Here is a 27,250-nt window from a genome sequence, read left to right as displayed (position 1 = left end):
TAACAGAAACTCTTGCCATGTTAAACAAAATATTTTATTGAAATAATTCTTAAGCATAAGGTACCAAAGGCATAATTTAATTGACATAATTGAGGCATCTTAGAAATTAAATTGTATTACACATTGAGCCATTAAGAGAATTGTGATCCATAAGTTGTAGGGTGATTAGTATGGGGATTTAGAAAAAGATGTTTAATTCTACAATCAAGAAAACACTCTTCATGGAATCTTCTCTGCAGTAAAAACTTGAGAAGCTTGTCTTCTGGCCTGGAAAAGAAATTTTTAAAAATTGTTAATTATAAGCTAGAAGGCAATTCATTAGAAACTATATTCTTTTAGAAATCTGGAGGTTAGCTGCCTGGCCAACTAACTGGAAGAGATCCTTATTTGTTTCATTCTCAAAAAGGTGGTCCAGTAGACTGCAGAAATTACTGAACAATATCATTAATATCACAGGCAAGCAAAATAAGGTCGTTAAAAAATGGCTAGAAGAGTATACAGATAAAGAACTGCCAGAAATTCAAGCTGGGTTTAGAAAAGGCTGTGGCACCAGGGATCAACAGGTACACAGTGGTGTTATTGTTATTATGTGCCATCGAGTCAGAACCAACCCAAAGCTCTCCAGCCTTTGAGCTGGGTTTTCAGTGGCAGCATATTGCACAGGAGACTACTCATCCTTCCCCATGGAGCAGCTGGTGGATTCAAACCACGTGCCTTTGGGATTGCAGAGCAGATTGCTACCACTAGGCCACCAGAGCTCTCAATATATTGTTTATTGTTTACTATCAAGTCAGTTCTGACTCAGAGCAATCCTGTGTGCAGAATGAAAGAATATCTGGTTTGGTACCTCATAATCACACCTGTGCTTTAAACACACTGTTCTAGCCACTGTCTGGGAAGCAAACTGTCAGTCTTCTATCACCAAGCAGCTGTTTCAAAACTACAAAGATAACAGCTAACCACTCCAAGATAGTATTTCACAAAATCCACGCTTCCAAAAATGTTTGTGTACCAGTGAGCAAATGTTTTGAGGTTTTAGGTAAGAATTAAATCAACCCCTAAGCATATCTGGCCACATGGTTGTGACTGTTGCTGGTAGTTCTCATGGAACGAATTCCAACTCGGGAGAGAGTTGGAGTCTCTCTCTATGTGATAAAATTACCCCCAGGATGTTCCTGGCTATAATCTTCAAGGAAGCAGATTTGTATCTCTCACAGCGTCCCTGAGTGAAGGGGTTAAAAACACCAACTTCTTAGTTATCAACAAGAAATGGAATTTTGGTATATAAATCATTGCAAAAAAAAAAAAACCCCGGAACATATCATAATTAAAATAAAGAAACTCTTTAACAACTGAAGCCCAAGTTCTGCAGTTTTGAAAGACTGTTGTTGTTGGGTGTCAGTGAGTGCAGTAAAACCTATAGTGACCTTATGAATAACAGATCCTAACCCCATCCACTCCTGTGCCATCCTCACATCTCCTGACACACGAGAGCCCACCATGGCATCTGTGTCAATCCACCTGGTTGAAGGTCTTCCTCTCTTCTGCTGACCTTCCACCGTTCTAAGCATGATGTCCCCCTCCAAGGAACAGCTTCTCCTAGCCACACCCAAAGTATGTGAGACAAGACCTCTTCATCTTTGCCTCTAAAGAGTACTCTGGCTTCACCTTTTCCAAGATGTATTTGTTCTTTTGGCAGTCCATGAGATGTTCAGTTCTATTCTCCAACCCACTGCTCAAAAGCATCAATAATTCTTCTGTTATTCATTATGCAGCTCTCAGATGCACTGCAAGTGATCAGAAAGACCATGGCCTGAATCAGACAAACCCTAGTCCTCAAACTGACATCATTACTACTCAATAATTTGGAGAGGTCTCTAACTGGAGACTTTCCCATTATAAACTGATTTCCTGACTGCTAGTACCAAGGGTGTTAATTATGTATTCAAGTAAGATGAAGTTGTTGACTGTTTTAATCTTTTCTCCATCCATCATGATGTTGTTGGTCAGTCCAGTGTCTTGGTCTTCTTGACACTGAGATGCAATCCGTATTGAAGGCTGTATTCTTTGATTGTTTGCTAAAAAGATTACGGTAGCTTTACCTCTCATTCAAACACTCTCAGTCCTTTCCTCCAAGATTCTTCTTTCTACCAAAACTGTTTCTCTCTCTTCTCTTTGGAAGGAAACTTATCAGTGTAAAATATTCAAGTAGAGGTACTTTTCGTTTGTGATTTTAGATCTGTGTATTCTCTAAATCTGACTTGTCATCACATAGCTTCCATCTGATACACCATCACATACCAAGTTTTCTTGACTCTTTTTTTACTATCATTTACCACTCAGCACTTAAGTGCAAGCAATTAAAACAAGAGGCAAATTTACTGGCATTAAATTAAAGAACTATATCTACCTAACTAGTAAAATAGAGCCTCAGGAATCACAAGTTCCATTTTAATAATAAAATTAAATAAATAAAATAATAATTAAAACATATAAGGTTTTATCTTTCAGATTAAGACAGGTTTCTTACCACACATGTTTTCACTACTCATCACACACCTGACACTAAAAATTATCTATTATAAAACTAATATGTTTGTTAGGTTTTGACTAAAGTAAGTAAAGTTAGGTACCACTGGAGATTTAAAGATGGCTATTCCAGAAATTAAATAACACTAAACACCAAAAGTATTTGCCAACTGAACGGAACACAATGAAGCATTAGTAGATTTGAAACTGCAGCAAAATTTTAACAAAAAAATCTTATAACCTTAAGATAATACTTAAGATACTTACGACTTTCTCCTCTGGAGAAAGAATACCCTCTACTGCCACTATCTGGTACTGTTTATGTTTTAGATTTCCTACAAATTTCCGAAGTTGTTTGAGACTATTAGCCTCAATGTCTTGCTTTAATAGTTTCTGCATTTCTCGAGAAGGACATCCAGGATCAAATATTAGTAAACATAAGGTTCTATTTTTTCTTTCTTCAATTCCAACAATTGTTCGGCTATGACCTATCAAAAATATAAGAATTATAGCTATATAAGTGATTTATTTACAGGTACACATATACATATATGTGATTTATTTACAGGTACACATACAAATGTTACTATATACTTATTGCTCCTCCATCTATTCGTTGGTATGAAGTCACAACGGACTCAACAGCTGATCCTCCAGTTGATTTTCAGAGGCTTCAAATCACATCGGAGGAGAATGTCCATTTTTCTCCCTCATAGTACTTGGTGGATTCAAACCATTTACCTTTAGGTTGGTAGTACAACTTGTTACTCACTATGTCACCAGAGTTCCTTTTCAGCTATATAGTATATTAAAGACACACACTCACTCTCTCATATTTATGTTGCTGAACTCCCATACCAAAGAAAAAGCTTTTCAATCTAGTCTTTAAGCTTTAGTTGTCTTTCCTTGAACTTTATTTTCCTAAAGGCATCAACACAAAAAAAGCTATACTTCTACTCTGTCATATATTTTACTTTTTTCTTTATCAATTTTTTGCAACTTCCTTCCTTTTTTTTTAATTAAATTTTTTCTTTTTTTTTTACAGAGGTTTTGGATTTCCAGTCATTCATTGCCACAATTTTCTCCCTTCCCACCCCTCCCCACCAGCTCGCTTCCCCCTCCAAAGAGAGAAAAAAGAAAAAAAATGCCTTCATTAGTATACAATTCCCACATCCCTTCCCCCCACCCCCCACCCCGAGTACACTTCTCTATGCAACCTTAATTCTGACTCCTGTGCTAACCATAATACTCAATCATATACCTCCTCTAATCTGTTCTTTCCCTCATCTGTTTCAATACAATAAAGAAAGCTAAAGCAGCTTTTTAAAGGGGGCTCCCGGGTGGGATTCCTTGGTCTGAAGACCAGGGAAAAATTGCACCCTAAGGTGGGCTAGGCACATTTTTATAGTAAGGGTCTTTAGGGAGGGAAGGGAGGGACACTGCATTGTGGTTTAGCCAGGTGGATGAGGTTGTTCACTCCCTTTCTTGACATGCTGATATTCTTTGGATCCTTCATTCTTCTCTTTGACCTTGTTCTGGGCCTGACATCCCAGCCTCTTTAGTGAGAAAAAGGGTGACGTATCTTTATTCTAACTACTTCCTGCTGAACAAGGGCAAAGATCTGGGGCTCAGAGGCTGGATTGGGTTGGCCCGGGACCAGCAGCCAGGGTATGGATGTCATATCAATTATCACAAATTAGAGAATTTAAACTAAATCTACTTTAGAACCAAAACTTTAATAGTTTCATGGATAAACAGAAATAAACTTATATACTAGGTTTTTCACTGAGGAGGCCTTATATGTTGTGGTGTTAAGGGTTTATTGTTCAAAATGGCTTTCCTAGCCATTGAGTTTGACTCTGTCATGTGGATGGGCAGGAGAATGTGAATAGGGCATGTTAATTAATTTAGGGCCAGAGACTGTTGTGACAGATAGACCTATAGCAGCAGCCATTAAGGCCAAAGCAGTGAACTAGAGACCTGACATGACATGGAGCTGACCTTGGGACTGCTATCTCATGGAACCAGAGCCAAGAGCCAATGTGTAAGGTTGTGAGAATTCTATGGAGGAGAGTTATAATTGGCATGATGGAGAATTTTGTAAAACTGGCCTAAAGTCACAAGGCTCGAGGATGAAGAGCCTACGAGCACATTTGGAAGGTTCCTTGACTAAGTGATTATATCTTTCTGCCAACTTGAATTATATAGCCTTATGACGTCCTAATATGGCTCTGTGTGGTCTGTGTACTAACACAACAGATTTCAGACCCAGTAAAGCAGTAAGATTGGTTTTGAGATGAGCAGAAAGAGGTGTTAAGAGTGTGGAGCACATATCTGACCTCACAAGAATTGGTTCTGTGTTACTGTTGTTGACAGGGACAATTCTCCTTTGTGGAGTTGGTGGAGATAAAATATGGCTACCCCTACATTGCCTATTGTCTTTTTATATATGTCTAACAAATTAAAATTCCTCACATTTACTTCTTCTTTGAATCCAAATTTTCCATTCAACAAAAGTATTTATGATGAGTACAATTCTAGTTAGCTAGGGATAAGACAATAAACAAAATAAAACAAACACATCTGCCTTCAGAGAACTGATAATCTAATACGAAGAACATTTTACAATGAAAATGAGGTATATTGCAACCCTATGAACAAAAAGTCTGAAGCCCCTCTACAATTATCGACATTTATCAAAGTTCATAGAGTTTCCAGAGGCATATTATTTAGGAAATGGATGCCATATTTTAAGTTAGAAAATAAAAAAGAAAGGTGAAGCAAGAAACAAAATTTTAGTAGTGAGGGGCTAAAATGAGTCACAATTTTAAAATAAGGAGACTGGAGAAGACCCACTAAGGTGACATGTGAGTAAAGCCCTAAGGAAGATAAGGGATGAGCAAAAAGGGAAGACTGAAATAAGCAAAAGGCCCTGAAGAATCCTGGGATCCCATCTTCTTATCCTTACACAAGAATAGACAATAGAGTAGTACTCCAAATTAGCTAGACTAACTTGACAATGCCTCACTCCATCCACCCCCTCATCAGAATCTTAACCTGTCCTAAAGCAAAAGTAAATTTATTCATCTTATAAATATGTTTATTATTCAGGAGTCATACTAACCTTGATGCTGAAGATAGATAGGAGGCTTAGAAGTACACACTACCTTGGGACTTCCTTCCCTCTCTGAAGAATAGTAGTTTAATATCCATTCAAATAAGCGAGGGTGTGTACCCAAAGGGCCAGTTGACTTGTGAAAATCAACAATACGACACCTATAAAAAAAGTGACAAAATGAATTCTAACAACAAGGGCCATTAAGTAATGGGGAAAATTCCGTTATAAATTAATTTTAGTTGTTCTTGTTATGTACTGTCTGTCAAGGAGCCTGAAACTCATAGTGACCCTATGTACAGTAGCTCTGAAGCCTGCCCTGTCTGGAGCCAGCCTCACTAACTCCGATACACCTACTCCCATTGCCACAGTTATTGTATCCATCCATCTTACAGGGGTCCTCCTCTTCTGCGCTATCCCTCCACCCTTCCGACCATGATGTCCTTCTCCAAGGACTGGTCCCTCCTGGCCACATGCCAAAGTACGTGAGATGGAGCTTCAAAATCCTTGCTCCAAGGAGAAATTTGGTTTCCTCCCTCTACAAGACTTATTTGTTTTCTTGCTGGTCCATGTATGTTAAAGACTCTTCTCCAGCACATAACTCTAAGGCATTTATTTTTCTTCTGTCATCCTTAGTCACTGTCCAGCTCTCTGAAGTAATTACAAAGACCATGGCCTGGATCAGGCGCTTAAAAATTATGCCAATTTTATTTAGAAAAAAATAAATAAAAGCATTTATAATAAACTTGAAAAACTATCAGTTTTGTTGAGGAAATAATTATTCATAAAAATAAAGATAACTGATCTAAGTTAAAACATTTTCTGATTTTAAAAATATTCGTCAATAGTAAAGGGGAATGACTGACTTTTAAAACATTTCTACATGTAAGATATAACTTTTATTCTATAGTCTCTACAGCGATGATAAATTAGAAGCTAGCTTCTACTAATATATTTTAATGTATTTGTACTTATCAAAAATAAGAGCCATTTGTAATTATCAAAAATATTCTAGATATTTTCTGCCATCAGTTGACTAAAATTCCAGTAACAAGAAAAGAATGCTTGTCAAGATCAGAAACCAACCAACCAACCAACCTGTGTGTACCCATCCCTACACATTTATCATCCTTTTAACAGAAGATAGCAGAAGGATAGGCAATCGCCACACAACAACCAACAGAAGATGATAGTGATGGCCATCCTTTATAAGATCTCAGCTTTCTCTCAAAGCATCCACACTCATGGCCATTGAGTTGAAAATGACTAAAAGCTGACCCTCCTATGAGCTTCCAAACTGCACATATGCCTTTAAACTGACATCTTTGCTCTTCAGGACTTAGAGGTCCTTGACAGTGGATTTTCCCAATTCAACACATCTTTTGATTCTTTGACAGTCATGAGCATGGATCCAAGTAAAATGTAACTGTTAACACATCAGTCTTTTTCTTTCATGATGTTGCCTACTGAACTAGTAGTGAGAACTGTTGTTTTCTTGATGTTGAAATGTCCATATTGAAGAGCTTCTTCTATTTAAAATGATAATATTGACTGTTACAAACTGATGCAGTAACAACTTATTTGATATAAAAACAATTTTTAATTTAGTATCAATTTTTAATTAAGCTATATTTCAGTAATAAGGATTAACCACTCTTTCTTATGGAAACAAAGTGCTCAAGTAAAAGGACATAATCTAAAATGAGAAAGTCTTGGTATACAGAAAAATACCTAAACTCCAATCAACACACACCAAAAAAACTTTCAAAGCAATGAAGAAATACTACATGTTAATGGCTGTGGAAGAAACTAGAAGGCAAATAATGCAGGTTAGAATGAGCACTCCAAAGAAGTCTCCAGGAATAAAGAGTCTCAGATTAGCTGCTGCTGTTGTTCTTGATGTTTTTGAGCTCTGGTGGGTTCCAACTGTCTGACTTTGGGTTGGCAGGGAAACTACTTACCCACTAGGCCACCAGTTGTTGCAGTCAGGTGCTGTTCAGTCAATATAATTCATAGTTATCCTACGAAGATGATTTGAACCCTGTGAGAGCTCTCTGCCATACTTGGGCCCACTGTTCTAGTCACTGTATCAATCCATCTCATTGAGGGTCTTCCCCTCCTTCACTGAACTTCTGTTTTTCCAGCACAAAGTCCTTTTCCAAGGACTAGCCCCTCCTAACAACATGCCCAAATTAAGTAAGATGAAGCTTCACCATCCTTGCCTCTAAGGAGCACCCTGGCTGAACCCTCTCCAAAACATAATTGTTTTCTCTTGGAAGTCCATGGGACAGTTAGCACTCTTCTCCAGCACTACAACTCCAGGCATCACTTCTTCTGTCATCTTTATTCACTGTCCTACTTTCAGATGCATAGCAAGTAACTAAACATAGTATGGTTTGGATCAGGCATACCTTAGTCTTTTAAGATAACATCCTTGCTCTTCAGTACTTTGGAGAGGTCCCTGAGCTGTCAAAGGTTGAAGTGGTTTTTCTAGCCATTAAATTTTACTTTGCTACACAGATGACCAGGATCATACAAATACGGTCTACACATAAGGGGCCTGTCTAGTCTCAACATTAAATTGAGTAGATTCCGTTCCCAAACTCAGCAAAATCTGGAAATCTCAATACCAAGGAAAAGGAAGCAACATACACCTTTCAGGACCAAAGATTCCTGCCCTAGACAGCCCTAGGTCTACACAAGGGTAACAGTAGCCTTAGCAGAACCCCAGAGACTGACAAGAGAGCTAACTTGGGATTGCTTCCCCTTAAGAGTCAGAAGGCTTCAACCCAAATGTGCAGGAGGACTAATGGAACACACCAGAACTAAAAGGGCGAAGGGAACTTTGTAACACTGACCTTAGCTGTAAGGCTAAAGGTCAAAGGGCCTGTGAATACGCCTGAGAAGTTTTCTGGACTTGAAGGATTGTTTCCAGCTGCCAACTTGAATGACAGCCTGCTAACCTCACTAATCAACCCTATACACACTCTACGTTTCTGTGACATCAGTGTAGGCATTGCCATGGATTTGGGATCCAGTAAAGCAACAATACTGATGTCAGAACTAGCAGAAATAAGTGCAGAAGTGTGGGAGACCACATCTGACCTTACAGGAATCGGTTCTGTATAATGGATGTTATTGACAGAGACCTTTGTGGAGCTGGCAGAGGTCAGTCTTGGCCATCCTCATGCTGCCTACATTGCTTTGTCAAAAGTGAGATTTCTGGCAATGGCTCCACACTCATGGAAGTGTGAGATTTTGTAAGAGTTATGTTAGTGGCTTGCGTTGTTGTTTGTTGTTATGTGCCACTGAGTCGCTTGCGACTCACAGTGACCCTATGTACAAGAGCTGTAAACCCTCTTCTATCCTGTGCCAACCTAGGCATCTCAAACACACTTATTCCCACCACTCCAGTCACAGAATCGATCCATCTCATCGAAGGTCTTCCTCTCCTTCCCCGCCCCTCCACTCTGCCAAACATGATGCCCCTCTCTGAGTACTGAAGAGCAACGACGTCAGACTGGAGACTAAGGTGTGCCTGATCCGGGTTATAGTCTTCACAATTACGTATTATGCTTCAAAGAGTTGGACAGTGAATAGGGATGATAGAAAGAGAATTGATGCCTTTGAGCTGTGGTGCTGGAGAAGAGTGCTGAATATACCATAGACTGCTAGGAGAACAAATAGGTTTGTCCTGGAGAGGGTAAAGCCGGAAGACTCTTTGAAGTCCTTGTGGCTTGTGTAGTACAGCTAAATAGTTACATTTACTGCTACAAAGATGGAAAGAAAATGCTTTTGGACCAAGATAAACGGCAGAGGCCTGAGATCATATGCATATGAACAGGATATAGGTAATGATGGTACTGTAAGGATAGAGGTTTTTGTATTAAGATTTTTGTTGACTGAACTTTATGGATATTAATGTTTCATTCTTGTTTCTTTTCATGTTAAGATGCATTGTAAAAATTAATACTGGATGTAGTAATATTCGTGTTGTTTGTTGTTGTTAACAACAGTCAGAGACAGTTTTACTGATAGCAGTACTTGAGAGGTAAAACCTCAGGATGATATTTTAGGTAAGGTTTTTATATGTGTTGTTATTGTTGTTGTTGTTACATGCGGTCGAGTCGCTCACGACTCATAGCAACCCTGTGTACAACAGCCCTAAACTCTGCTCTGTCCTGTGCCAATCACACTGTCTCTGACACTCTCATCCCGATTACCCCAGTCACTGAATCAATCCACCTCATAGAGGGCCTTCCTCTCCTACGCCGTCCCTCCACCCTCCCAAGCATGATGTCCTTCTCCAAGGACCCGTCTCTCCTCACAACATGTCCCAAGTATGTTAGACGGAGCCTCAGAATCCTTGCCTCCAAGGAGCCACCCAGTTTAACCCTTTCCAGGACAAATCTGTTTGTTTTCCTAGCAGTCCATGGTATTCTCAATACTCTTCTCCAGCACCACAGCTCAAAGGCATCAATTCTCCTTCTGTCCTTCTTGGCCATTGTCCAGCTCTCTGATGCATAACAAGTGATTGCGAAGACAATGGCCTGTATCAGACGCACCTTAGTCTCCAGAGAGACACCATTGCTCTTCAGTACTTTGGAGAGGTCCCTAACAGCAGACTTTTCCATGGCAATGCGCCTTTTAATTTCCTGGCTGCTGGTGCCAAGAGTGTTGATTGTGGAGCCAAGCAAACTAAAGCTGTGTACAATCTCAATCTCTTCACCATCCATCCTGATGCTGCCAATTGGTCCAGTGGTGAGAATCTTTGTCTTACTGACATTGAGCCTCAATCCATATTGTAGGCTGCAGTCCTCTCTGCAGCAGGTGCTTCAGGTCTGGTTATTACAGAGTATAAAAAGCATGTAAATTCACCATCCGCTAGTGCTTGACTGAATGTGTTCCAAGGGAAGATTAATCCTGGAGAAATGCTTGTTGAAGGAACAACTTGATAGAGGGCATGAGGCTTAGCCTAGGGGAAGATTAAGCCCCACTCAGTACCCAGATTTTCATTTGAATGGATTGAAGACCCACCTTGAACTGAAGAGATTCACATTTTACATTTGACAGAAGAGAATGACATTTGAAAGAAAGTAAGCAGAAAGAAAAAAAAAAAGAGAGGTTGTTTTTTTTTTACTTTTTAAAACTGGAACAAGGTTTTTGGATTCTGAGGCACAGTAAAGGTGGTGTCCATCAGAGTCCCCTTCCAGGACTTGAAGTTATAGGGAGCTGGCAAGTATCCTTACTGATGGTGACCGTCTGGGTCCACTGGAGTGACAGTGAGAGGTAGGCAGTAATGACCAGACAGGCAGAGATTGGACATGTTCCATGCACACTGTTGATCTCGCAGGCACAAATGCACGGATAAATGAAGTAGGGTTGCTGGCTTAAGGAGCAGGGAATCAGGAGAACCCATGACTTACTGACTTAGCTCAGGTCAATAAGGATTAATGAAATAACCAGCAGGTCTGAAATGCAGAAAGATATGTGGACTCCGGAGTTTGCAGCTGGTGCCCATTTGGATCTAGCCATGTTTGGTTAGGAATGAGTCAAGCAGAAGCCAACCAGATGAAGAGAGAATGTATCATGCTGTGACCTAGTGTTGATTGCTGCAACCTGATGGCTTGCTATGAACTGAGCTTTGCTTACCGATGCAGATGCTGAAATTCCTAATTGTAACAGAAGATTCTTCAGAAAAAAGAACATGCTTATTTCTTCAGAATGCTGGCTGGATAGGGATGGGCTAATCAGAAACTGACTATCTAAAATATGGGGGATAAAAGAATAAGACAAAGTATCTGGTTTACAGACTTTCATAAATGCAGTTGCTAGTATGAGGACTGTAAGGGGATGTGTGGCTAGGAAAGCCAGGGGGGTTGTCTGTGGCATAGTAAAGGGTCGTGGCTGCCAGAGCCAGGTATCTGTGGTACAATGAATTCAAGTAGCCCTTCCATGCAAAGCCTCCCATTTTCTAATGATGGACTGAATTAAGGAGATAGGATTAGACATAATCTTATGTAAGCAGAATGTAAGTCTTACCACACTATTGCTATTATGTGCCACTGAGCTACCCAAAACTCACTGCGACCCTCTGTACAATAGCTCTGAACCCTACCTTATCCTGAGGCAATATCACTGGCTCCAATACAGTTACTCGCATTACCCCAGTTACTGTGTCAATTCATCTCATCTGCAGTCTTCCTCTCCTGCGCTGTCCCTCCACTCTTGCAAGCATGATGACCTTCTCCAAGGATTGGTCCCTCCTGACTACATGCCTAAAGTATATAGATTGAGCTTCAAAGCCCTTGCCTCCAAGGAGAAACTTGGTTTCACCCTCTTCAAAACAGACCGGCTTGCTCTCTTGTTGGTTCATGGTATATCCAATACTTTTCTCCACCATCACAACTCAAAGGCATCGCTCCTACTTCTGTCATACTTAGCTATTGTCCAGCTCTCTGATGCATAGTAAAATAACTGCAAAGACCATGGCCTGCTTCAGGTGCACTTTAGTCTCTAGACTAACATCATTGCTCTTTAACACTTTGGAGAGGTCCCTAACAGCAGGCATCCCCAGTGTAATTCATCTTTTGATTTTCTGACTGCTGGTATCAAGAGTGTTAACTGTGGAGCTGAGCAAGCTGAAATTGTTAACAACCTCAATCTCTTCTGCATCTATCATGATGTTGTCAATTGGCCCAGTAATGAGAATCTTTGTTTTCTTGATGTCGAGCTTCAATCCATATTGAAGACTATAGTCCTCGACCTTCTGCAGCAAATGCTTCAGGTTGTCAAGCAAGGTTGTGTCATCTGCATAACGTAGGTTGTTGATGAGTCTTCCTCCAATCCTGATGCCACATTCCTCCTCCTAAAGTCTATCCCCTCAAATGATCTGTTCTGCACACAGATTGAAAAGGTATGGAGACAGGATGTATTCCTGACACACTCTTTTCCTAATTTTCAACCATGTAGTGTTTCCTTGCTCTGTTCTGAGGACTGCTTCCTGGTCCAAACATAGGTTTCACATGAGCAAAATCAAGTGTCCTGGGATTCCCATTCTTAAGGTTAGACACAATTTATTGTCATCCACAGAGTCAACTTTGATAGTTAATGAAACACAGACATTCCTCTGGTACTCTTTGCTTTCAGCCAAAATCCATCCAACATTGGCAACAATGGCTCATTAGTGCCATGGCCTCTTCTAAATTTGCCTTGTATTTTTGGTAGTTCTCTGTCAATGGACTGTTCCAGTTATTTTGCTTGTGTGTGGTATTAGTGATACCTTTTGATAATTTCCACTGTTGGGTCACCTTTTTTGGGGATAGGAATACATATGGATCTCTTCCAGTAAATTGGCCAGGTAGTTGTCCTTCAGATTTCTTGGCACAACTTGGTAAGCATGTTCAGAGCAGCATCTGTTTGTTCAAATATATAAACAGGGATTACGTCAATTTCTGGAGCCTTTTTTTGCCAGTTCCTTCCAAGTAGCTTAAACTTCCTCCCTTATCACCATTGCCTCTTGATCATATGTTGTTTCATGAAATTCATCTTCTCTTAATGTTTCCTGGATCATTTAATATTCTGCCCGCTATATCCTTAAGTATTGCAACTTATGGCTTGAATTTGTTCTTCAGTTCCTTTTTTTTTTTCTTCTTTCTTCAGTTCCTTTAGCTTAAGAAATGCTAAGTGAGTTTGACTCTTTTGGTGATTTTCCAACTCCAGCTCTCTGCACATTTCATTATAATACTATGCTTTGTCTTCCTATGCTGCCTTTTGAAATCCTCTGCTCAGCTCCCTAACTTCTTGATTTCTTCCCTTTGCTCTAGTGTTAATATTCAGCTTGATGAAGTATTTACCGCATTAAAGCGATAGGATTAGGGTGGGAAACAAGCCTTATCCTACTAAGGGCCTTTATAAGCTCATGGAAGCTCAATGTTCATTCTCTTGGGCCACTTGCTCTCCTGGGACATGACATCCAGCTGCGCCAAAGCTGACAGCCTTCAGTATCCTGGCTCTTTGTTCACCAGTCTCTGTAACACTGACGTGCATCACCCACAGTCACGTTGAGAAATGTCCTTGATGAGTTTTGAGTTTCTGTGAGACTTTCCAGCAAACCACAGAACACAGAAGACAAAGACAGGGTAAGGAAACTGAACAGAGGAGGAACACTTAATGACAGAATTGAAGGAGTGGTACTGCAGACAAAATGTGGAGGACTTTTTTACCTCTGCCTTTTAGTAGTAACTAATCTGATATTAATCTTGGGAGAACAGACTACAATGTCAGCCCCTGACTGAAGAATTTCCCAATGCCATATGTCTTTTAACTTTCTGACTGCTGGTACCAAAGTGGTTTGATAAACCCATAAAATAGCCATGTAAAAATATTCTTTTCAAACAATGAAGTTAACTGCTGCTTCTGAGTAACAGGGTTTAAAATTAAGAGGAACATGTGAGAATGTAAGTGCTGGTTTTCTTTATAAGCCTTTCACTGCTATTTTATTTCATTTTTTAAACATTTTATAATTTATTTTTTTAAAATAATCTTTACAAGTGAAAAAAATGGTGCCCTGGTACAGCTATTATGTTAACTTAAGGTTTGGGTACATACTTTACCCCAAGAGAGGTCAGAAGTGTATATACTTCACATGCTCCAATCCAGGCCTTTGTTCCCTGTAACCTATTATTGAGTTGAGAGGCTCCTTGTGGATCAAACCCTTCCTTCCATGCATCTTCAATCATAGACTGAATTTTAGGAAGGCAAGGAATTGACATACCTAAAATAATACAAACATATTACATGACTATTACTAAGTTGCTGGACAGTATAATTTAGCAGTTTATCAAGTATCATAAAGAAACGAACAATACAGACTTTAAGATTTTAATTATCCTTGACACTATCTTGCATACATTTTCATTTTCTCTCAATAAAATTCAGATAGCTGGCCCTCCAGCAGGTTTTCAGAGGCAGTACACTGCACAGGAGGAGACTGTCCATCCCTCTCTCGCAGAGCAGCTGGGGGATTCAAACCATGTGCCTTTGGGATTGCAATGCAGCTCTTACCAGCAGGCCATCAAAGTTCCCTATTAATTATGCCTGCTACATATTAATTATATTTCTAAGGTAAAATTCCAATCTGTTTCCCATAGTCATAATCGTCTCAATGGTGCCCAATAACAGAACAACATATTAAACTAATCCACATCATATTCACTCTAGTAGAGAACAAGTTCAGAGTACTGTTTTTCACATACCTTTCAAGCAATCATAAGCAGCATCATTGTGTAATAATGATGAAAGCAGCATCTGGAAATTTCTGTAGCCACAACCCCAACCTTTGTCTCCTAATGATGAATGAAAGTGATCCACACCTGCAGAAAGCCACACCTGCCTCACATCTGTGGCAGCAATCTGGTAATATCTATGAAGTGCTTCAATAATTCCTAAGGGGGGAAAACAGATATTTTGAAAGCTATTTTATCATCCTGATCTAGCTGACCCACAAATTCCTAATACCAACTTTCCCCTCAAGCTCCACATCTAAACCCTATCAATTTCATCTTTTTTTCCTCTATCTTCTTTCTACTCTCACCTTAGTTCATGTCCTTGCTTGATACTAGTATCCAAGTTTCCTTACCCTTTATACCAACTGCTATAATGGATTAAAATTATTTCCATCATTAATCTATGTACCTGTAGAGCCAAGCATATAAAACTTTGAATATATGTTCTTCTTGTCTCCCAACTTTATGACATATTATCAGAGATCTCTCTCTTTCTCTCTCTGAAGTCTTGCTGGTAAAAGAAATGAAAGCCTTATTCTTAAGTAAAATTCTCTCTCTCTGAAGTCCAATCAAAAACAATCAATAGCTCCTATTGCTTTGGGAATAGTCTTAATCTATGGCACAGAACAAACTAACCTCAAATTTACCTTTGTTTCACACCATTCTTCTTACTATAATTTTGGTTGTGGCCTAATTGAACACATTGAACCTGATTGTGCTCATGAAGTATTATCCATCCCAAGGGATATAGAATAATGATACTGAGATAAATAAACACATTACATTACTTATAGTACCTTCTTCTTTCTCTCTCTCATACACACACACACACACACACAGAGACTAACTTGGAAAAAAAAGAAAAGAAAATATGAAGAGCAAATTCCAAGTATTTAAAGAAAATAAATAGAGAAAAAATATTTAACTTCAAAGGTGAAGGCATTTCTTAAATTAGAAGCTTAGAAAATAAATAAAAGGAGAGATTGAGAAATCCAATTCTATTTAATTTTTTTAAATTCTAAATAAGGATCTCCAAAAATTTACTGCCATCAAGTTGAAACTGACTCAGGAGCTCCTCCTAGAGGTTTGCAGAGACTGTAAACTGCACAAGAATCAACTGCTCCTCTTTTTCCTATGCAGCAACTGGTGGATTTAAACCACCCAGTATTTAGGCTGGCAGCACAAATCCTTACCCACTAGCCCACCAGAACTCTAAGAATACCACACATAAAATTCAAAGGCAAACCTGAAGATGTTTACATCTCATATAACCAAAAAGAATTCGTATACTGAATGCATAAAGAATTCCCAAAAGTAAAAAAAAAGGACAAACAACAGAAAAATAGCAAAGAAAAGGAACAAAAAACTAAATGAAAAAGAAATTAAAAATAATAATGGAGTTTAAAACATTAATTGCACCACATTAAGTGGCAATAATTAATGTGACCATACAAAGTGTAAGTTGGAATATACTGGTATGAATGTAAATTATTACAACCACTTTGGAAAGCAATTCAGTGATAAGGTTAACAAAGCTGAAGAAGCACCTGACCTTTAGCTGAGCATGCCCAGTTCTGAATAAACTATTAGAGAAACTCTTATAGGATATTATAGGTTTGTAATTTATGGGAGAAAGAAAAGCTAGAAATGGTTTAAATCTGGATGAGCATGTCCAAAATTGTTATCTTTGTGTGGAAGCTGGGATTAGAATTCAAGAGGGTATACAAATGTAAAGTATCTCATCCATAAGAGAGGGACATCACTCTTGGGAGGGCAGAGGGACAGTGCAGGAGAGGAAGACCCTCTATGGGATGGATTGATTCAGTGACTGGGGTTATGGGGGTAGGCAGTGAGATTGGCACAGGACAGAGCAGGGTTTAGGGATGTTGTACATGGGTCGCTATGGTTCACGGCTGACTTGATGGCACAAAACAACAACAAATGTTGAAATAATATTTTGGACACTCTGGGTTTAAAATAGGAATCTGGTGGTGTAGTCAGCTGGGCTGCTAAAACTTGACAGTTTTAAATCCACCAGCCAGTATGGGGAGAAAGATAAGGATTCTCCACTCAGAGTTTACAGTCTCAGAAACCTGAAGGGCTGCTGTTAGTTGGACTCCACTAGAGAAAAATGGATTTTTATTTGATTGGATTAAAAATATTCACTTTATCTTTTTTTCTAAGTATAGATATTTGAAATTTAAAATAATCTATGTGGTTCACTTTATCTATTAGACAGAATGGGTTTGCATAAGAAGCACTCAGTAAAAACCGTTTTTAAAGGTTCATTTTTAACTATGAAGAAAATTGACACAAAGCATTCCCATGTTTTTAAGTGGTTTTGAGTTCAAAGCCAATTTGGAGACCCAAATAATCAGCTCACTGCTTAATTCAACATTAAATTTATTATTTTGTTTTGCTCTATATGTCCACCATTGTATTTAAGTACATTTTATTTTTTAATTTCAACAATAAAAGAACTGACACAATGTTAAAGTAAGTTACTTTCAATTATTCACGCAAAAATAAGCGTTCACAAGTCTGAAAATAACAGTTTTTTTAAAAGTAAATACATTATACCAATCATAGATAAGAAAAGTGAGTAAATGTCAAATAATTCTGATTATTAATCCCGTAATATATGCAACAATGAAAGCATGATTTTAGTACTTGAGTACTCACCAGAAGTTTTTGTTTTTCCATCATCAATACCAATAGCTAAGGATTCCATCAAGTCAGCTTTTCTTCTATGAAATTCAGATGGGTGCATTCTTCCTCTATTTACTTCTATTTCCATATTTTGTAGTTGTTGTTGTTTGTATCCTCCAGAATTATCTAAACCATATTGTCTCTATTGAGTATAAAAGGGAAATTACTTCATTTTTTTTTTTAAATTTCTATACCTCCATGAAGCTCCTCTGGTCTAATGGGTAGTGTGTGGCCCTGACAACCCAAAGGTGAGTGGTTCAAATCTACTAGCTCCACAGAAAAAAGACAGGCAACTTCTTACTGGGAAGTCTAAAACCTCTGAAAACCCACTGTAATGTCAGCAATGAGTCAGTTCTGATGTAACATTAATGAGGAAGGAGGGAGGGTATCTCAACGAAGATGGAAACTTACAATTTTCTTTTACGTGGGGACAAATTGTGGAGTACTCTGTTTAACAGATTTATCAGGCAAGTGAACTGAAATATATTTAAGAGGGGGGAAAAAAAATCACAAAATAATTCTTGACTCAATAACGGCCCTTTCAAATAATCATTGTGGCAAGAAACTTGCCTTCTTTATAGTAAAGAAAATAAAGAGATCCTGTGAAGGTATAGGTATTCTAAACATACTGCTGATTTTCCCAAGGAAATCTGTCTGAATCCTTATTTATCTTCAAGATAGCCCATTCAATCCATGTTCAGTCTAAGAGCCATATTTTTGTAAACTGGATTGAAAGTTTCAAATCATAAGCATGAAACTCATCTGTATGGAAAAGTGAGATCGAACTTAAAACAATTAACATAAAAATTACATAAGAAAACCCTTTTATACATTGTAAACTTTTGTACTGATAATGTTCACTACTAATTAAGACAAAGACAAAGGAAAAGCCAGTATCTGTTTGTCCTCTGAATCCTGGTAGGCAAATATTTTCCAAGTATCATCAGTGAGAAAAACAGCCTGACTTTGCTATTTCAAAGTGGATTTCAAGGAATAAGAGCAAAATGGACGATGTGTAAGGAGCAAAAAAAAAAAAAAATTCTGATCAAATACATCTGGGAAAATAAGGATATGTGCATTAGCATTGTACAATGTGCATTCATATATATATAAACCTATTTGAACATAAATCTGTGTTGTTTACATAGTATCTTACTGAAACATGGGGGGAATAATTTAAAAACTCTGGGTGACCACTGTCAGCAAAATGACACAATAGTCCACAGCCAATTAGGAATGAAAAAAGTAGAAGTCTATTAAAAATTTAAATGTATTACAAATATTACAGATGCTGCCAATTTAGTTCAGTAGATAACCTCATTTAAGATAATGAAGTCTCAATATAACATCAAAGAGCATTTTCCCTTTAAAAAGAGTTCTTCAATCACAACTTCTATAAGAATGCAAGACTTAGAAAAAACACATTAATTTTGGCATAGTGTCTTTACATGCTGAATAGTTGCCAGTTCAAATCTATCAGTCTCTCAAAAGGAGACAGATGAGAGGTCTCCTATGAATATTTACATCCTTGGAAGCCGGATGGTGATTTGCCGTAATGTGCAAACAACTAGAAGACAGTGAGTAGTGGGTATACAAACTTAAGTTCTAAGTCTTGATTGCCTCATCAACTTACATATTTTAGAATCCAAGCTTTACCACTTAAAAGCTGCCTGACTGAGAAAGTTACTTAGCCATTCCTTATCTCCATTTCCTTATCTGTAAAAAAAGAGTTAAAATAACTTCTTTGTGTAGTTGTTGGAAAGATTTTGAAGTGCTACATATAAACTATTTTATATCAGTACCTGAACAGACCTGAGTACTTACAAGTGTTGGCTACTGAGAAATAGGAAACAGGTACATAAACTGTGAATAACATACAACAGACTTTGGTATTGAAAGCATGTTCGAAAAATAAACACTCGACCAAACAAACACATATAGTAGCTTTTAAACTTTGTACCTGAAGTTTCTGAAATTCTTTCAATTCTTGTCTTGATTCTACAGATCTCCTCTTTCTGTCTTCTTCCTGTTGAAGCTGGTGAGCCAGTTCTAGATCCCTAGAACACTGGACTCTATCCATACCTATCAGGCATTTTTAATGGTTAGAATAATCACTGCAATTAAAGCTTAAATATTTATAAAATAGAGTAAATGCCATTATTTTGTCCTTTATTCATAACTGTCATTTCACACTACTAGAGCACAAAATGTAAAACTGATACTATAATGGAATAGCCTCCACTTAAATAAAGAATATTCACAGTGTTTAAGCTGTGACAAATATACTTCATTAACTATTTCTTTTGCTTAATACTATAATAACCTCAAATTTTATTATTCGTTGAGAATACTAGGGGTTAGAGAAGTTAACATTGTTCATGATAGCACTTTAATTCAATTAAGGCAGACTACCAGAAGAATGTCTATCTGGGCTTCACTGACTATGCAAAGGCTTTTGACTGTGTGGATCAAAACAAGCTATGGCTGACTCTGAGAAGAATGGGAATCCCAGAACATTTGATTGTGCTAATGTGAAACCTATACATATATATGATCCCATTATTGCTCCAGAAACTTTCATTGTATAATTAGGCTAAGTGAGCAGGTATTATAATGCTGGAAGATCACAGTTACAAGTGTTAGGAACAAAATACTGTTTACTAATAGAAGGTATCAATGGACCTTAATTACTGACATTGAGTCGATTGTGACTCATGGTACTCCACTGAGCTTCTGAAAATGTAAATTTTTCTTGGGGAACTGTCCATTTTTCTCCCAGTGAATGGCTGGTAGATTTGAATCACTGACCACTGACATGTTAGCAGCCCAACATGTAACGTACCATGTGACCACGGTTCCTTCTTATGTATCTTAGGACACTGAAAGCAGGTAGAATACAACTGGTTTCCTCCAGAGACTTTCTCTTTTTTCCTTCAGGGAAGACTGAGTAACTTCTATCTTTCCTTTTCTAAGTTACCATAACAAACAACAAATTCATTGTCACTGTGTCAATTTTAGCTCAAAACAGCCCTTTAAAGATAGAATAAAACTGGCCTATAGTGTTTCTAAGACTGTAAAAATTTTGAGGAATGAGAAAAGTTACATCTTCTTTCCAAAGAGCAAGTGGTAGAGTTAGAGAGTTGCTCTTTTGATCAGCAGCCACACACTTTAACCAAAGCACTAGAGTCCCTTGAAGCACCAGGAGGCCTGATTTAGACAAGAAGTAAAACTTTAACGATTGCGATAAAATCAGCAACTGGTAATTTCAGAAGCTGGAGAAAGGAGCTGGAAATGCACCTGAAATATTTCTAATTCATACAGCTAGAACGTTCAAAAAAATATTCTATGTCTCTTATGGCAGCATCCTAGTTCAGTATCAATTATTACTGATTAGATGCTAATTTCTGCTGGCTATTGAATGACCTCAACTTGTAAACAAACATATTTTTAAATCTGTATGTTATTTATTTGGAAGCAGGCATGGCATCCACTTTCTAAGCAACATGCCTCTGGAAACAACAAATTTTGAGAAATGACTGGTTATAGAAAGGCTTCAAGTCTTACATTTATAGGATTACTATGAGTCGTGCTCAACTCAATGGTAACAACAACATATTATTTAAAGTCATTGTATTAAATATTTGTATTCTCTAGATATCAATTCTCTGGAGCAAAATCTTTACTATAAAAACCAAGCTCAAGTCACAATAGTTCATTCTTTACAAGTTTCCTATGAAATAACTTTCAAACAGTTAAAGCAATAAAAGGGGTCATTCAAAGTACAACAACTAATCTTTATTTACTTGGAGAAAAAAAAATGAAAAATTTAGAGACCAAGAATATAGACCAAGTGTTTAATTGCCTCCATAAAGAGTTGCCTCCTGTACCTGAGATCAGAATTACATACTACCCAGCTACCATTATTAAACATTTTGTCCAAAGATTTTCTAGAAGAATCATAATCAAAAGGGAGGACACAACAGAATTCCAAATTCTCATGAACTCTAGACTTTCTGGAGTTACGGAGGGTGAGATAAATCTTTGAAACTATTTTGCTAAAATAATCTTTAAACCTTAAAAGAAAAATATCCCTTCAGACTTCAATTTTCTTAAAACGAAACAATATAGCTTGTTGTTGTTGTTATGTCCCGTTGAGTCGCTTGCGACTCATAGCGACCCTATGCACAACAGCCCTAAACTCTGCTCTGTCCTGTGCCAATCGCACTGTCTCTGACACTCCCATCCTGATTACCCCAGTCACTGAATCAATCCCCCTCCTGTGCTGTCCCTCCACCCTTCCAAGCATGATGTCCCTCTCTAAGGACCGGTCCCTCCTTACAACATGTTCAAAGTATGTCAGACTATAGCTTAAGTACTAAAAAGGTATTATACTTTGAGCATTACATTCTTTTAAGAACTATCTATAGGGAAAACTAAAAAAAAACAAAACAAAACAACAAAACCCAGTATATCTATAAGATCAATTAATCTCACATACTTCAGGCATGTTTCTAGCACAGGCTAACATGTTATGTTTGAAAAGGTGAAGGGCCAGAGAAAGAGAAGAACACCTTCAACCAGATGGACTGACATAGTGATTGCTGCAATGAGCCCAAACGTGCCAGAAAGTGTGAGGATAGCACAGCATACAATAGGGTTCAGATCTATTGTTCATAGGGTCACTACTTGATTTGACAGCACCTAACAACAGCAGCAACATATGAGATCAAAGTGACCATTCCAACTTGAAAGATTAGATAAGAACCATAGGAGGCAGCGAACTTATATTAATTGAGGGGGAACAACTCAGAAAAGAGTGAAACGATTGTATAACTCAAATAATGTCCTTGAACTATATATGTAGTAACAGTTAAACTTGTCTATGTTTTGCTATATGTATTCTCAACAGTAATAACAATATAAAATATCACAATAAGTTGCAGCTATGTAAGAACTATTTAAAGGATCAGAAGCAGAAAGTAAATCAGGTCATTTTAATCTTTAAGCATACAAAAACATACCTTGTCCAAAGCTGTTTTCTTCCAAATGCAAGTCAACGTGTTCTTGGAGAATATGGTAGTTCGTACAGATGAGTCCACACATGGGGCAATCATACAGTGGTTGACCACAGTCTGCACAGAGACAAGCAAAACGTTCTAATCTTAGGTTTTTCACCCATACCAAAGACTGTCCATACACCACTCACCACCTTATCTTAGTAAGAACTGTAATAGTTGAATTGTTCTGACTAGACAAGGATGACCACTGTCAACACTTCTTTTCAATCCTGTATTGAAAGTTCTTACAAGGGCAATACAAGAGAAGCGGGGAGGGGAAGGGATCCAGATCAGCAAAGAGATGGTTAAACTGTCTCGATATGCAGATGATATGACAGTATACACAGAAAACCCCAAAGACTCAACCAAAAAACCGTTAAGAGTTAGTAGGCCAATTTAGTAGAGAGGCAGGATATATCCAACAGATCAATATCCAAAAATCAGTAGGATTCTTCTACCGTAACAAATAGAGCTCAGAGAATGAAATCAAGAAAGCAATACCATTTACAATAGCTAACCACAAATTGCAATACCTTAGAGTGAACCTAACTAGAGATACAAAAGCCCTATAAAAAAAACAAAACAAAACTACAGAGCATTTCTGCAAGACAAAATAAAAAACCTAAAGAAATGTTAAAATGTGCCCTGTTCATGGATAGAAGACTTAGTATAGTGAAAATGACTATCCTAACAAAAGCAATCTACATATTCAATGCAGTAACAATCCAGATAACAAATTCATTTTTCAAGGAGATCAAAAGTGAAACTGTCAAATTTATTTAGAGAGGCAAGAGACCCCAAATAAGCAAAACACTTCTGAGAAACAAAACTGAGGTGGGAGGCATAGCATTTCCTGACCTCAAAACCTACTACTCAGCAGTAGTAACAAAAACAATATGGCACTGGTACAATGACAAGCACATACAACAATGGAGTAGAATTGAGAACCCAGAAATAGACCCAGCTATCTATGATCAACTGATATCTTACAAGGAAATAAAACCTATCACATGGGGAAATTATAATGTCTTTAACAAATGGTGCTGGTAAAACTGGATTTCTACCTGCAGAAAGCTGAAACAGGATCTATACCTCAAACAAGCCACAAAAATTAACTCAAGGTGGATCAGACACCAAATTAGGATCAAGCTTAGAAGTCCTAGTCTATGGTATAATGAGACTGTCACATACAGCCAGAAATGCACAATCTGAAGAGGAGAAAATTGATGCATGGGACCTTCTAAATCCTTGTGTGCATCAAAAACTCTTCCAACAGGGTAAAAAGAGAACCTACTGAGAACAAACATTTGGGAATACCACCTCAGACAAGAGTCTCATAATGAAGTTTGCAGAATTTCTACAGGGACTCCACAAGAAAAAGACTGATAACCCAATTACAAAATGGGCAAAAACATTGAAAGAATTTTCACAGAGGAAGATATTCAAATGGCCAAGAGACACATGAAGAAATGCTCCAAATCACTGGCAATTAAAGAAATGCAAATCAAAACCACCATGAGGTCCCATTTCACTCTAGTAACAGTGGCAAAGTTTAACAGGACAGGAAGTAATAAATGTTGTGAAGAATGTGGCAAGAAAAGAACTCTTATGCAGTGCTGGTGGTATTATAAAATGGTACAACCATAATGGAAGGCAGTTTGGCTCTTCCTCAAAAAGCTGAATACAGAAATTCCATATGACCCAGCTATTCCACTGCTTGGCATATACCCCAAGAAAATGATAACTTAGGCACAAATGGAGACTTATACACAAATGTTCATAGCAGCGTTATTCACCATGGCAGGAATATGGAAGCAGCCCAAATGTGCAACCACAAACAAATGGTTTGAGAAATTATTGTACATTCATACAATGAAATACTACACAGCACGCAGGAATAATGATTCTGTAAATTTTTACCTAAGTTGGGAGGGACTGGAGAGCATTATGCTGAGTGAATTAACTCAGTCCCACAGGGACAAATATTGTATAAAACCATTACTATAGAATGAGTATGAGGATTGGGGTGATTAGGGTAAAAGCAGAGGAATAAGGATGTGCAGGGTGGAAATTAATCAATTTGATGGGGGAGGGTAAGGGAAATTGGAAGAATCTGGTCTGAAAAACAATGTATTCAAATTTTATAAATAAACTAGTATTTAAAAAAATATTTTAAACTTCAAGCAGTCATGGTGACATAGTTTGTAACATATTTTGCTGCTAACCAAAAGGTCAGCAGTTTTAATCTAAAGGTGAAAAATAAACAGTCCTCTCCCACAAGGAAATTACAACATCAGAAACTTAAATGAAGGACTTGTTTCAGTCAGAAACAACTCAAATGCAGTGGATTTTTTTTTTTCTACTCCCAAGGTCAAGGTCAGAAACTGAGCACAAATATAAATCTCTGATTCTAGTACTTTAATAGTAAACATCAATAGTATAAATCAAGAACAAAAGGAACTAGGCAATGTGTAATGGCTTTTCTATTTCCTTGTGAAGCCAAATTGTCATCATACACTAAACTGAGTGGTGAGGTTCTGAACTCGCATCCACATAAAGAATCAGTCATACCGTCTACTTTGAAACAAAACATATCATCTATCTGAATGTAGGAAACAAAAAGCTGAATCAACCACCACTATAGACAGACAAAAGCAGCTTGTCCAGCACAGACAAAGCGGTATCACAGTAAAACCAAAACTATACTGAGGACAGAAAGCCCCGGAAGTGAGCATAAATGTAGGAAAAGGCACATACATACGAGGATTAGATTTGAGAATAAACAGCTATAACAAGATAACCGGCATGTTAAACCTAAACAAGAAGACCTCCTGTTAAAAGATTTAAACATGACTCAGTCTCTTCTCAAAAAACCCACTGTCAAGTCAGTACTGACTCATGGCTGACCCTCCAGGGAGATTTCTGAGACTGTAAAGCTTAGAGGAGAAGGATGTCTATGTTTCTCCCAAGGAGTAGCTGGTGGATTCAAGCTAGAGAGGCGCCACCTTTGGGTTAGCTAGCTCAATTCCCTTCAGTAGGCAAAATAAAAAGGATACAATAACAAATCACCCACTAAGGGAGCTGTAGTGGGCTAGTGGTGAGAAGCTGTGCTGCAATCACAAAGGCAAGCAGTTTGAATCCACCAGCAGCTCCCCAGGAGAAGGATGAGTAATCTTCTTCCATGTGATTAACTGCCTCTGAAAACCCACTGGAGGGTCAGCTACGAGGCAGTTCTGACTCTGATAGGGCACAACAGGAACCAAGAGAATTACAACTGATGTTAATAGCAAGATGAAGGATATGCAAGGATTTTAAAGCTATGTCATTTAATAAAAAAAGGGGGGGACTATAGAACCATAGATACATAAGACTACACATTTCCATTTAAGCTTCACAAACCACATTTGAAGATTTGAGGAAAAATTACAATCTATCTGGAATTCAAGACAAAGACATTTAAAAATGGGAAAGAGAAATGAAAATGAGCTTTGTACTAGTCCTTTGAAATGATAAAATGTTGATACCAGCAGACCGGTAAGTCTCACACACAAACTATACAGTAAACACTATGAAAAACACACTCAAAAACATAAGCTGGAACCCTGAAAAATGTTCTACACTCCACAGAAAAGCAAGAGGGCTGGAGAAGGGGTGGGGAAATAAAAGAAAATTAACAGAAAACATATCATAAAATGGTAAGCTTAACAATAATTACCACAAATATATATAGTACATTTTATTGTTGTTGTGTATTGTAGAGTCAGAACCAACCCATAGCTGGGTTCAAATCAAAAGGGGAAAAAAAATACAGGATGCAAATATAAATTTTAAAACTAAGAGTGGCTATACTAATATCTGAGGGGGGGAAGACTTCAGAGTAAAGAAAATTACTAGCAATGGCAATGAACATTACATAATGATGTAAGAATCAATTAGAAAAATCTATGATTCTAAATGCACACTCATTCAACAACAACCAACAAAAGCTAAAATCAAGCCAACTCTAATTCATAGCAAAGCCATGTGCCAGAGCAGAACTATGCTTCACAGGGTTCTCAGTGAGTAGATTTTCTGAAGTAGATCAGACCTTTTTCTGGGTTATCTCTAAATACACTTGAACCTTACAACAAGTAGAATAAACGCAGAAATAAACAAGTCCCTAATTACAATTGGGGATTTCAGTACAAGCATGTCAGAAATTGATAGTACTACTAGAGAAAAAAATGACCAAGGATATAGAGCTGAATAACACTCCAACAAAGACCTAGTTAACATACAACACTCCATCCAACAAGGGCAGAATATGCTTTGCTTTTTTTTTTTCCTCTCAGGTGCCTATAGAACATGTACCTATACCGATTACATCTTTGGTCATACAACTAATGTCAATAAATTTAAAGGAAATTAAACTAACTATACAGAATGTAATGCGAAACTTATACTTGGACCAGGAGGCAGTCGGCAGAACAGAGCAAGGGAACACTGCATGGTTCAAAATTGGGAAGGGCGTACGCCAGGGATGCATCCTATCTCCATACCTTTTCAACCTATAT

General features: G+C 37.8%; 1 protein-coding gene across 1 annotated transcript in view; it reads right to left on the bottom strand.

Annotated features, from left to right (window-relative positions):
• Positions 1-219: 219 nt before the first annotated feature.
• ZUFSP (zinc finger with UFM1-specific peptidase domain) overlaps positions 220-27,250 on the bottom strand; it is a 29,908-nt gene continuing 2,877 nt past the window's right edge. Inside the window, exons 2-9 of the mRNA XM_006879011.1 lie at positions 22,662-22,772; positions 19,601-19,722; positions 17,614-17,782; positions 14,902-15,090; positions 14,255-14,420; positions 5,654-5,805; positions 2,797-3,017; positions 220-267 (exon numbers count right to left, since the gene is read on the bottom strand). Of these exons, the coding sequence (XP_006879073.1) occupies positions 220-267; positions 2,797-3,017; positions 5,654-5,805; positions 14,255-14,420; positions 14,902-15,090; positions 17,614-17,782; positions 19,601-19,722; positions 22,662-22,772 (1,178 nt within the window). The remainder of the gene's footprint in view (positions 268-2,796; positions 3,018-5,653; positions 5,806-14,254; positions 14,421-14,901; positions 15,091-17,613; positions 17,783-19,600; positions 19,723-22,661; positions 22,773-27,250) is intronic.

This window comes from Elephantulus edwardii, unplaced genomic scaffold, assembly GCF_000299155.1.
Source record: "Elephantulus edwardii isolate Elephantulus edwardi_28Jun2011 unplaced genomic scaffold, EleEdw1.0 scaffold00002, whole genome shotgun sequence".
NCBI classification, from domain to species: Eukaryota; Metazoa; Chordata; class Mammalia; order Macroscelidea; family Macroscelididae; genus Elephantulus; species Elephantulus edwardii.
The sequence above is the reverse complement of the archived record's forward strand: the minus strand, read 5'-3'. Positions and strand labels throughout refer to the sequence as shown.